At 38.7% G+C, this 12864-nt stretch overlaps 1 protein-coding gene across 1 annotated transcript in view; it reads right to left on the bottom strand.

Annotated features, from left to right (window-relative positions):
• LOC134796459 (prostaglandin E2 receptor EP3 subtype) overlaps positions 1-12864 on the bottom strand; it is a 57774-nt gene that overhangs the window by 29766 nt on the left and 15144 nt on the right. Inside the window, exons 3-4 of the mRNA XM_063768655.1 lie at positions 3955-4138; positions 2471-2715 (exon numbers count right to left, since the gene is read on the bottom strand). Coding sequence (XP_063624725.1) covers positions 2471-2715; positions 3955-4138 — 429 coding nt within the window. The remainder of the gene's footprint in view (positions 1-2470; positions 2716-3954; positions 4139-12864) is intronic.

Below are 12864 nucleotides of genomic sequence, written 5' to 3'. Positions count from 1 at the left end.
GACAAGCAATATTACCGCTTTCTTGCTACTCCTACTGAAAGTTCTATAAGTGTATCTCGTTCGGTCATTTGGCCCCTCCCCCGTTTCCCCTCTATTATCGTACCTCTATGTTGCCTCACCTGTTACGCTCTAACAAGTATGTAAGTGCGAAAGGGACGCGCATAGTGATAGGCGATAAAAAAGAATCCGTGCTGCGCCCGCTGAACGAATTTTATACAACACAAACGAGGGTGAACTAACGATTTTTGACCACCACACACATGAAAAGTTCATCATCTTCTTCGCGTTGTTCCCGGCATTTTGCCACAGCTCATGGGAGCCTGGGGTCCGCTGGCAACTAATCTGGTGATTTGACGTAGACACTAGTTTTTACGAAAGCGACTGCCATCTGACCTTCCAACCCAGAGGGGAAACTAGGCCTTACTGGGATTACTGGGATGTTTCCTGAAGATGTTTTCCTTCGCCGAAAAGCGACAACTAACGCGAGGAAGAAGATGTGTGTGGTGATCAAAAATCGTGGGTTCACCCTCGGTTGTGCTGTACCTATAAATTTCGGCCAGGATCCGTTTCATATACAGACAAGTGGTTAATAACGATATTAGCTGACATTGAAAATATTTGAAGGCGATGTATTTTAAAAATGGCATAGGATCGTCAAATGAAGTAGTTTAATAATAAATAACACATACATTCATATAATCACGCCTATTTCCCGGAGGAGTAGGCATAGACCACGGTTTTCCACTTGCTACGATCCTGACATACCTCTTTCAATTCCTTCATTTTCATTACATTCACGCACGCATACACGCTCGCCGGTTTAGGGTGCTCTTGACCTGGCCTTTCTTCAGGATTTCCCCGATCTGATCAGAGAAAATCCGCCGAGGTCGACCCCTTCCAACTCCCACTTCCACTTCTCCCTTATACACTCTCTTTGTTGGCCTTCTTTCACTCATTCTTTCCACATGTCCAAATCATCTCAAAATACCTTTCTCAATTTTAGTCACTACATCAACATTCAGTCCACACTTTTCCCTTATCACACTGTTCCTAATTCTATCTTGCACTCTCACACCACACACACTTCTCAGCGCTCTCATTTCCACTGCATTCACTTGGCTCTGATGCCTCTTCTGCCATACCCAACTTTCGCTACCATACATAAGTGTAGGCACCAACACCCCTCTATGAACAGCCAACCGTGCTTTTTGCGACACCTTCTCGCTGCTCATTAAAGCGTTAAGTGCCCCATTCACACGATTTCCAGCATTCACTCTCCTTTCAATGTCTTTAGGGGTCATCGATTAATTACGTCACACGAATTTCAATGTTTTTTGACCCCTCCCCCCCTCCTTGTCACACTTGGTCACATTTGGCAAACCCCTCCCCCCCGGTGTGACGTTACATTTTTTCAACGAAATCGGCAAATCGAATTAAGTATTATTAATTTTTTGTCAAAATATTAGTAAATTTATAACCCAAAACGGATTATGAAAATAAATTAAACTAATAAAAACGATTATCGTTCCAAAAACTTGTTTTTGAACTGTACAGTAAATAAAATTATTAAAATAAAATTTTGGTTACTGATGAAGTTAAAGTGACGTCACAAAGTTTGTGACTCCCCTCTCCCCCTTGTCACAACATGTCACATTTTCTTGACCCCCTCCCCCCCCTAAACGTGTGATGTAATTAATGGATGACCCCTTATCATGCTTACCGTCCCTAGTGAACAAGGTCCCCAGATACACAAACTCTTTCAATAAATAATACCCATTTTAAATAACATATTAACTATTTACTTAAATAAAAAAAACCGGTCAAGTGCGAGTCGAACTCGCGTTCCAAGGGTTCCGTACATAAGTCCGACTCACGCTTGACTGCACATTTCTAATAGGTTTTCCTATTATCTATAGGTAAAGTACTATTTTGTGTATTTTTTCAAAATTTTAGGCCCAGTAGTTTCAGAGATAAAGGGGGGGGGGGGAATGGTCGGACAGACAGACAGATGCACGAGTGATCTTATAAGGGTTCCGGTTTTTCCTTTTGAGGTACGGAACCCTAAAAGCGTGAAAGATATCGTAAGTGTTATTTGAGAAAAGTCATTAGAAGAAAAAAACACTGAAAATGCTAAAAATAGCATCTTCCGTGACGAATTGCGCAAAAACTATAAGTGATAGCAATATAGTGTGTATAAGAGATAAGTAGAAAATTTAATAAGGATCACTTCGTTCCTACACCCTTTTTCTGTATCTTGAACGGTTTTCTTAAAAATTGAGAAAAACTAGGTTTTGGACCCTTTGCGGGGGTGTGGTGGGGTGACGCAGAGGGGGGAGGGGTGGGGAGGGTTGATGAAAAATAACCTCGGTCGACAACGTACATATCCCAATTAAAAAAAGTCTTCTATTAATTATGCCGTAATTTTAGCTAATTTCACTGAACTAATAACGCATTGAAAAAGTTCACGTACCATTTGTGGCAGCCAGCAGATCATGAACAGTACAGACAGTGTCGCCATAAGTCTGCTGAAGGCGACTTCCTCAGCCGTGGCGGGATTGTGGTGGCCGGCTTCAGAGGCGGGCACGGTGGCTCTTTGCCGACAGCTGCTCTTGGAGACTCGGCGCATCACAGGAGCCCCGCGAGGCGCGCTTATCTCGTATAGTGCGCGGATAACCGCCAAGTTGCAGTATACAAGAATCACGCACAGCAGGGCACCTAGAAACCAAGTGATCATATTATAAGTATCTTTATGGACGAGTGTAACTGTAAGTACCTTCATACAAGTATTGCATACCAAGCAAATGACTGTCATTCTATCCCGTACCAATTAGACTGAGGAGAACGGTATTTATCGCGAGTGGACAGTCGTGCTAGCCTCCATAAGATGATAATATTTAGGTAAATGGGCCACATAGTTTATTCGACGTCTGGGTCACTTTATTGAAATCAGTGAATAAATAGAAATATATATACTTAAATATACCTAATAGTTAGGTCCTTATGTATTGAGCACAACCGTCCTATGTAAATAAAATAGGGACACGGGTCGCCTAGGATAAGGATTTTATTGCGTAAGATGCCAACTAGAAAGCGGCATCAATCGTTATTTTTCAAATCTGATACTAATCGATGCTAGGTAATCCTGCATCGATAAACTAGCAATCAGCACCGGCGCTCATCACCGCACCGCCGCCCAGAACCATCCGGCGAGCAGAGGGCTTACCGCGAACCACGTTCGACGTGTTGCCTCTCTATCGCACTTGTAAATTTGTCCGTAAAGTTGACAGGGAGGCAACACTTCGAACGTGGTTCGCGGTAGACCCTCAGAGCCGTGCGGATCACGTAGTATGTCATCTCCACTCACCGAACGTGACGTAAGTAGATCCATGCGTAGACGACATCGGTGGTTTCGACAGCCATGCGGTAACGCATGCAGCAGCCGGTGCTCTCGTTGTAGTACTTACAGCCCGAGCCCCAGCACCGGCGTGCACGTCAGCACCGCCGCCCATAACCACCCGGCGAGCAGAGCCGTGCGGATCACGTAGTATATCATCTCCACTCACCGAACGTGACGTAGATCCAGGCGTAGACGACGTCGGTAGTCTCGACAGCCATGCGGTAACGCATGCAGCAGCCGGTGCTCTCGTTGTAGTACTTACAGCCCGAGCCCCAGCACCGGCGTGCACGTCAGCACCGCCGCCCAGAACCACCCGGCGAGCAGAGCCGTGCGGATCACGTAGTATTATATATCATCTTCACTCACCGAACGTGACGTAGATCCAGGCGTAGACCACGTCGGTAGTCTCGACAGCCATGCGGTAGCGCATACAGCAGCCGGTGCTCTCGTTGTAGTACAGCCCGAGCCCCAGCACCGGCGCGCACGTCAGCACCGCCGCCCAGAACCACCCGGCGAGCAGAGCCGTGCGGATCACGTAGTATATCATCTTCACTCACCGAACGTGACGTAGATCCAGGCGTAGACGACGTCGGTAGTCTCGACAGCCATGCGGTAGCGCATACAGCAGCCGGTGCTCTCGTTGTAGTACAGCCCGAGCCCCAGCACCGGCGCGCACGTCAGCACCGCCGCCCAGAACCACCCGGCGAGCAGAGCCGTGCGGATCACGTAGTATGTCACTTGCTGCAACAAGAAGGAAGAAGTAGGGGATTTAATACATAAACAAGAATTTAACGTTGTTGTATTACGAGTAGAGACGACGTGAGTTCACTCGTGCCAAAGAGAATAGAGTGTATAGAGAGTTACTGTCATGGTAAATTATGTTGCCACAGTAAATTTACTGCCATCTTTCGACAAAAGATTAAAACTGTTAGAACGCCATTTGACTTTGATCCTTATTCTTTAACTGATATGTGTTAATTTGTTAAATATTGAAATTAACGCCATCTACTCGACAGCAGGCCAAAGGTTATGGCGCCATCGCTCGAAAAGATTGCACCATACCCTTGGCCTACTGCCGAGTAGATGGCGTTAATTTCAATATTTAACAAATTAACACATATCACTGAAAGAATAAGGATCAAAGTCAAATGGCGTTCTAACAGTTTTAATATTCGGTCAAAAGATGGCAGTAAATTTACCGTGGCTATGTAATGTAAATTATGTAATTTACTTTGACAATCCGCTTCTATTTCAAATTCTCTTTGCTCGTGCTGAAACGTACCTATAGTTCGTTTTTTTTAGCATTAGAAAGAACTCCACAGAAGCAAGCGTGCAGTTTTTATCATGCTCTTTAATTGTTAATAATTATTGAATTATGTAATGTAGCTTGGTCAATACATATAATTTACTTAAAATTATTACCGCTAAAAGTGCCGGATTTGGAACCACAAGCTTACTTCTGCGAAGTTCTTTCTAATGCTAAAAACAACGGACTATAGGTACAATAATTTATTATTTATATAGAATCTCTGTTGTTTATCAATTATCATTATAATATCCTCATGGCTAAACATATTTTCTTTATTTTATTAGAATGACCTAAATACTTTAATGTTTGAGTAAATTTTTTACGCAGGTATACTTATTTTAAATGTTTTATTTTACATTGGAACTTTGCAAGTCACTTCACTAGGTAACACTCGATTTCAACAGCTTCTACCTAGCTTACTTTTATGACAATAATTGCGATATCAAGTTAATACACCTAAGTGTCCACTTGTCCAGACGCCATTAGGAACACACCCAATATTACACACAAGTAGATAGCGATTGTAAGAAGTTTGCTGGGCTATAAAAAAGGGGTCGCGACGGAGATATTGGGAAACTTGAACGTGGGCGGAAAGTATGACCGTAATCATACCGCAATACAAACATATGTTATATTATATACGGGTACTTTACGAACACTGACATTGAAATATCATTTTGACATTGAAATATCATTTGGGTTCTTTTTTTTGCTACCCGAAAATAAGATGAGACAGACACGAAGCTCGTTTTAAAAATTGTAGTTTTAATTAAGTACTGTAGGTATGCGTATACCTTACAAGGAAGGGTACCCAACTGTCCGACTCCGATTTGATTTATTTTGATATATGTTATAGAGTAGTCTAAAATAACGGACACGTATTTTTTTTAGCTGCCCAAACTCAACCTGTTAGGAGAAAATGGCCTTCAAAGTACTGAAAATTGACCAAACCTAATTTCTGAGAAGAGACATGTTCAAAAAAATTGATAATTAATTACTGGTTTCGTTATATGTTGGAGAACATGAATAAAGAATGGGGACGTGTTTTGTCATTTCACCACAAACTCATTTTTTATATAAAAATATATTTATTATATTTATTTATTATAATTACAAATCGGAGTCGGACAGTTGGGTACCCTTCCTTGTTAGATCTACTATTCGGATAAGTAAAAACAGTAGGTACCTAAGTACCCGTAAATTTTTAAACGAATATTCTCTGTGTTTTGATAAGGAGTTAGCTGAATTCATAAAAGCTGACCTGCTAAGTAAAAGTTGAGATTAAGTAGGTACCCCTTAAAATGTATTGCTTGCAATTCTTTGATTGAAATTCCTTTGTAGAAAACAAACAGCTGCAAGTACTGTAGGTACCTACTATCCAGAATTTTTCGATTTTTTAAATATTCTGGTAGGAGTTTTTAATCACTTAACTGCCTTTTTATTGCTTTAATGTTTCATCAATCAATCTTAATCCAAAAAGTCCCTATGGCCGTCGGCTATGAGATGAGGTAAATTTCAGACACCTATTTACCTTATCATTATAGTTTGATTATATACTTATAGTATTTTAGTACAGGTAACCTGACCTAAAAATGGAAAGTAATAAATTTATGAATTACAAAATGAAAATGAAACAACTGCACTGTTAGCTCATATAAAGTAATCACGACATCAAGTGGTAGTAGGAGATCCCACATATATGGTCGACCTTCACCAATCTGTCTGACGGATGAAACTATGAAAATATTAAAGAAAATATGTTCCAGAACATATATAAATAGGGTTGCCTAAAGAAATATGATCAAGGCTATTTTGAATAAATAAAAAAAAAATATATTTTCGTCCAATTTCACCGATTTGTCTGATGAACGAAATAAGTTTCAATGGAAAGTAGGTATATAACTTGTACAACATAAATAAACTAGGTTGCCTATCTTTTTCCGGTCACTATTATGTGGTTGCCGTGTTTAAAGAGGTGATTTTATATCGATAATTTCTCTCATCTGTCTGACGCTTGAATTATACATCAAAATGATGGTAATTTTATTGCAAATACAATAGTATAGGGTTGCCTGCGAAAATCCGGTCACAAATAAGGGTTGCCAGGCTTTTAAATAAAATATTTATTAAAAATAGCCTTGACCATATTTCTTTAAGCAACCCTATTTATTTATGTTCTGGAACATATTTTCTTTCATAAAATATAAGTTTCATCCTTCAGACGTATTGGTGAAGGTCGACTATATATGTGGGATCTTAGACCATGGGTAACCACCACATATGAAGCAATTAAAAGAGTGATAAAATAGACATTGCCCAGGCCCAACTATCTCTTGAATCAGTGTGCCTTTGGTAGCAGTTAGGTACAACAATATTTTAGTTCAGCTTTAGTTTGACCTATTTGCTACTTGCACAACGGGATGCGCATCTGCGATTCAAACGAGATGTGTGTGCGCACCACTTACGCATGCAACCAGGTTGACCACAGCCCGCCGAATCACTAATATGTTGTTATAAAAAAAAGAGATCAATAGAGCGACCGTTTAGCTGACGTAAGTACGGTAACAGTAGGTATGTAACGATAAGGAGTTCATAATTATGTATACTGTCATCCAAATTCAAAACATCGCAGGATACGAACGGAGAGCACAAAATAAAATTAGCCTAAGATTATAGAATTTTCTTATGTTCATATATCTGCATATATACATACTTTTTTTAAATCGACATATTTAAAAGAAGCCTTTATCATTGAGACATGTCGGCTCCGTTGGGCTTCTACATTACAGAGTTTCAATAAGTGTTACTAGATATCAAAAAAACTATACACGAATTTCGCAGTTTCAGACAGGGGTTCCGCCAATATCGAGTGAAAACCCCCAATATCAGCCATAACCCCTAGCTTCAAATAGTTGTGCCCTCTTGTCTCGAGTCACAGAATAAGTAATAGTATTATCATACTCGAGTCCGAACATATTCCATTAGGAAATGCTGTAGGTAGGTACATCCTCGACAGAGTCGCAGTTGGTGTTGGGCGACTCTACTTTCCTCATCAGATGAACAAAACATATTAATGGAATGTGACCGGACCGAAGCCTGTGAGCACGTACAATATTCGCTCGGTTTATATGTATCACATATGTGTAGTATTCCCCATTGCTGATGGTCGTGGCCTCCACGAATTATTTTGTAGACTAACTCCTTCCACTTGTTGCGATCTTCAGCAGTGTGTGCCTTGTGTACTTATAGATAAACAGGGGGTAAATGGTAAATTATAAACTATATACTAATGTTGGCTGTCAGCCACCCGTGACCCTTCAACCACAAAGGAAGCAGTGGTGATTTTTCTATAAAAGTGGGGTCAATGACAATAGGTAGGTACGTTCAATCGCCAATCATACTCTATTCTATTTGATTCAATTAAGACATTGAAAACTTTGATTAGCCGTTTAGCTTTACACACCAACACGGAATCTTATGATAATGTAATAACATTAATCATGTCTAATTATGTACGGAGCGGATGCCGGCAAACATGATTTGTACGCAACATACAATACAAATTCATACAGATTGTATTTATACTCGGCGCATGCATTTATTCTGCGCACGCGCTTTCTGCGCGCCCGGGATCAACAACATCGTCTATGTATGAGACAATTGACGGCCTTCTTGACGATTAAAGTACATTCGGCTTATGACATTTGACGTGAAATGTCTTTAAAATAAAAAAGTAACAGTGATGTATTAGAATAATTCATAGACCTATATAATAGGGACAAGACATATTGTTCTATACGTACAATTGCTTATAGAAATAGCACCCATTTTGACGGCACACACATAAATATATATCTATCTCGTTTTTACTCAGTACTGTAACCCATAGCAAAAAAAGGTGACAGTATTTCAGTACGGACATAAAGTGTTCCATGAAAATACGTAAATACCTAATGCGGCCGAAAATCCGCCATGTTTAGTCACGCAAATGTCATTGTCTGTCAGTTCAGCCGGTACTTGTCCTGTCAAAAAGTCGTGGTGAAAATTAAAATTATTAATTATCTTTCAATATTTTGCTTGTGATTGAAAATAATTGAAGCCAAATGTGAATAATTACGTCGCGAATATGCCAGTGTGTAGTGTATTAGGGTGCGGCATAAGAAAACCACCAAATTTGCCATCTTTAACCTTACACAGGTACGCTATCATTTACATGAAAAATATTGGTTATTGTTAATGTTCCTGGGAAATGTAAGGATGTTTCACATTATAAATAGCAAGGTTCTTCTGTGCAGTTATAGATCATGAAGTGATTGGATTTATTTAACTATATTTTTACGCTTAAATAATGTAAACATTTCAGCTAGGGTTGTACTTTATTTATCGACTTTGATATCGATATATTATGATTGCCTATTTATATTTTCTTATTTTATCATGCTACCCCGCTTCAAACCAACTAAATTATCTTAATTTAATAATTAAATCATTTTTTATAGGTTACCAAGAAATGAACATAAAAAGAAAGTGTCTGGAGATGGAGATCCTGACCGACTCTCGGGAGCACTAGGGTAACTCGGGGCCGTGGGGTCGTTACTCCACAAGCTGCCCTGCGGGCTTTTTTATATCATTATTATATTTTTTTTATATGATTCGACATTAAGAGACCATATACTTACATATAGTTGTAATTTATAAAATGGTTAATGTATTGTTATTATTTTTGCTTGTATGTAAATTCAATGTTGACGTATAAAAATGCCCTTGTGGCCTATTTGCTGAATAAATGTTGAAGAAGTTGAAGAGCGGAAGTCATTCCTTATTTTTGTAATAAAAAAAATGTTCTGAAGGTGTTTTGTTTTTTTTTTTCACCCGTCGCTTAATAAGCTTGAATTTTGTATCGCTCTCACTTATAGATACGGCGCACCAAGGTCGAGGTGCAGTGCGGTAGTGTGTTACAGACTTTAGGGTTAGCAACACAACAAAATTGATTGTAATGGAGAGGTAAAGTCCAAGAAAAACACGTACACTTATTCTGACATCCAAAACGGATGGCGCTGTACTGCGCCATGTGTTTTGCGGTCACTAAGTTGTCAAACGTCAACTTTTGAAAATCAGAGTTACCGCAAAAATCGCAATATGTATTGAGTAGTACAGCGTCATCTCGTTTACCTGTCAAATTTGAAGCACGAAATTGTCCTAGACTCCACACATCTTACTCAATCAAAGTATCTTTTCACATAACAATATACTAATAAAGAATTTTTATTTATTTACTTACTTCCTATTAAAACATAAACTCCACAAATAATACATACTTAGTATTTTAAATAAAATGAGCCGAGAACGTTAAAAAGTTATCGATGTATCGATAAAACCTAGTAACAGTAAAAATCTTCTGGGCAGCACTAAAACCGCCATGTTTAGTTCTAAGATGACGTCACAGTGGCACGCATTATTCGTTGACGTTTCACTTCCATAGGTTTCATATTTCAGTGGAATAATTACTGTAATTAGCAATTAGCATCAATAATAACAAGCGGATGAAACAACGCTCGAAAACTGTGCCATCAGAATTATTTTCCAAATAGAAATATATCTCTACAGTTTGCGTTCTAAAGTAGGTATCTGTGACAGTCTAAATAATGAGTCGTTTTTGAAAAAGATATATAAACTTACTGGAAGGGTACCTAAGTTAGCCCTTGTTAGGCCTAGCATTAATAATTAGATAAGGTAAGCAAAGAATAGGTGAGTGAATGGTAATTTTGTAAGGGTAATAGTAGGATAGCGCTTAGGCAAGGGACGTTATAAGCAAATTGGGTAAGCTAAGCCTTACGCATAACTTATACAAAACTCTCTGTCTCTGGATTTAACACTTTCACTGCGGCTAAAATTGTCTCATAGACATTATTATACCTAACGTTAAATCTCGATTAACGAGATGTAAAGGGTCAAACACATTTTATAGTATGGTTAACTCGTTCGCGTCTTCTGTACGTAGACATCGCAAAGGTAAAGGAATCTAAAGCTAATTTATACGTTGGTACAGGCGAGATACTTTTTTAGGGTTCCGTACCCAAAGGGTAAAAGTGGGACCCTATTAGTAAGACTTCGCTGTCCGTCTGTCTGTGTGTCCGTCCGTCTGTCTGTCACCAGGCTGTAACTCATGAACCGTGATAGCTAGACAGTTGAAATTTTTTAAGATGATGTATTTCTGTTGCGCTATAACAACAAATACTAAAAACAGAATAAAATAAATATTTAAGTGGGGCTCCCATACAACAAACGTGATATTTTGCCGTTTTTTGCGTAATGGTACGGAACCCTTCGTGCGCGAGTCCGACTCGTACTTGGCCGGTTTTTTCAGTACTTGAGACTTAAATAAGAAGAATGGGAAATATATGTACTATAGAGTCGTTAACTTTTATTGTATTGTCCACAGAAGTGACTTTTTTTCTGAAGTGTGTTTGAACCTAAACGAACTCACTTCACTTAACTTAAAATATAATTCAACTAGATATTATGACTCCTTGACTCGTGTAGATGAGGAAGACTGTTATCCATTCCTACGTAGGGGCCCACTGATTAACAGTCCGCCGGACGGTATCGGCCTGTCAGTTGTTCAGAACTGTCAAAATTTTGTTCTAACTGACAGGCCGATACCGTCCGGCGGACTGTTAATCAGTTGGCCCCTTAAGAGTACGTTAATTCCTAATTTAATATGTAATTAAAATCTTTAATATTTAATTTGTATAATCCAGATCCAAAATCGTTCTAACTATAACCATTATATGTAACGTTTTTTTAAACGATGATAGGTACTTATAAAAACGTATAAAAATATCTACGTAGTAGGTATATCATGGGATCATGAGTATCATGACATCAAAACGGTAAATCAATCACTCTAAATCTCGAGTGGGGCGTATAGGTGGGTATCAAATATTATGCTTAATATACGAGAATAAAGCATCATGTTTTACGAGGAATAAAAACAAAATGCGCTCTTTCCATTTTACGCCGTGGTTTCATAAGGGTAGAGGCTCGGGAAGAGTTTGGCATACCATTCCTTTGTTGTTCTTTAATGTTCATGTTGTATGAAAAAGATCTAGATCATTTATTAGGTCAAAGATAAAGCAGTTATTACACTGGATCATCATCTTTCCAGTGCAAAATCAGTGTAAGGCCGTAGGGAATATTACGCAAAACTCTGCGTAGAGGGCGTCACTAACTCAATCACATGGGCTACCGAGAATCACGACAATCGAAAGTTCGGTTTCTGCCTCTCTATCACTCTTGCTTATTCGATCGATAGAGAGGCAGATAACGAAATTAAGATTTTCGCGTTTCACGGCAGGCCACCTGTAAACAAACCGCCTTGATGCATCAATATCATAGTAAAAACTTCTCAATAAACTGTTTAAGGCGTAGTATGTATTAAGTAACTCTATGGTATACTAAACAAATTAGTGCTGCATTCTGGCGGCAGAACATTGCAGTAATACTCCTTATTAAAATAGCGTCAAGTCGACCTTCATAATATTGAATTGACAAACAAATTAATTTAATAAATAACTTTTTCTTGACAAATTAATTAAAAGACAAATTGACAAACAAATTAATTAAAAGGAGAGAATGTAATTAACAATTTGGTATTACAAGTATGAGATTTACTTTTAAGCACCAAACCATTTACAATAAGTAGTTAACTAGGTACAGATTCAATGAATTAACAGCAATGACCAATGACACAATTATATGGATAATATGCTCAAAAAATCGGTAAGTATTTTATTACTTATTTACTCTCGTCTGCATCTCCATTGACTCAATTTCTTCAGTTTAACTAGGTACATCTGCTATAAGTGCTGGATGTATAGTTACTAATTTATTCTTTCTGTAACATGTACCCGCCGAAGTTTATTAATGTTGATGTTATGTAGAGTACGAAGTACGATCTATAGATCTATACAGAACTTATGTTATGATGATATGACGTCTACGAGTAAACATATAAGAATAAGTAGGTTAATTTGCATGATCGGATCGGGCTAACTGGCGGCACACTGGACAGCAATGGTGTTGTGAATCAGAAACCGCGCGTGACGAGCAAGCAAAGGGTGTTCTTTACAAAGTCGTAAAGCTAATTTAATATATT

This window comes from Cydia splendana, chromosome 1, assembly GCF_910591565.1.
Source record: "Cydia splendana chromosome 1, ilCydSple1.2, whole genome shotgun sequence".
Lineage (NCBI taxonomy): Eukaryota > Metazoa > Arthropoda > Insecta > Lepidoptera > Tortricidae > Cydia > Cydia splendana.
The sequence above is the reverse complement of the archived record's forward strand: the minus strand, read 5'-3'. Positions and strand labels throughout refer to the sequence as shown.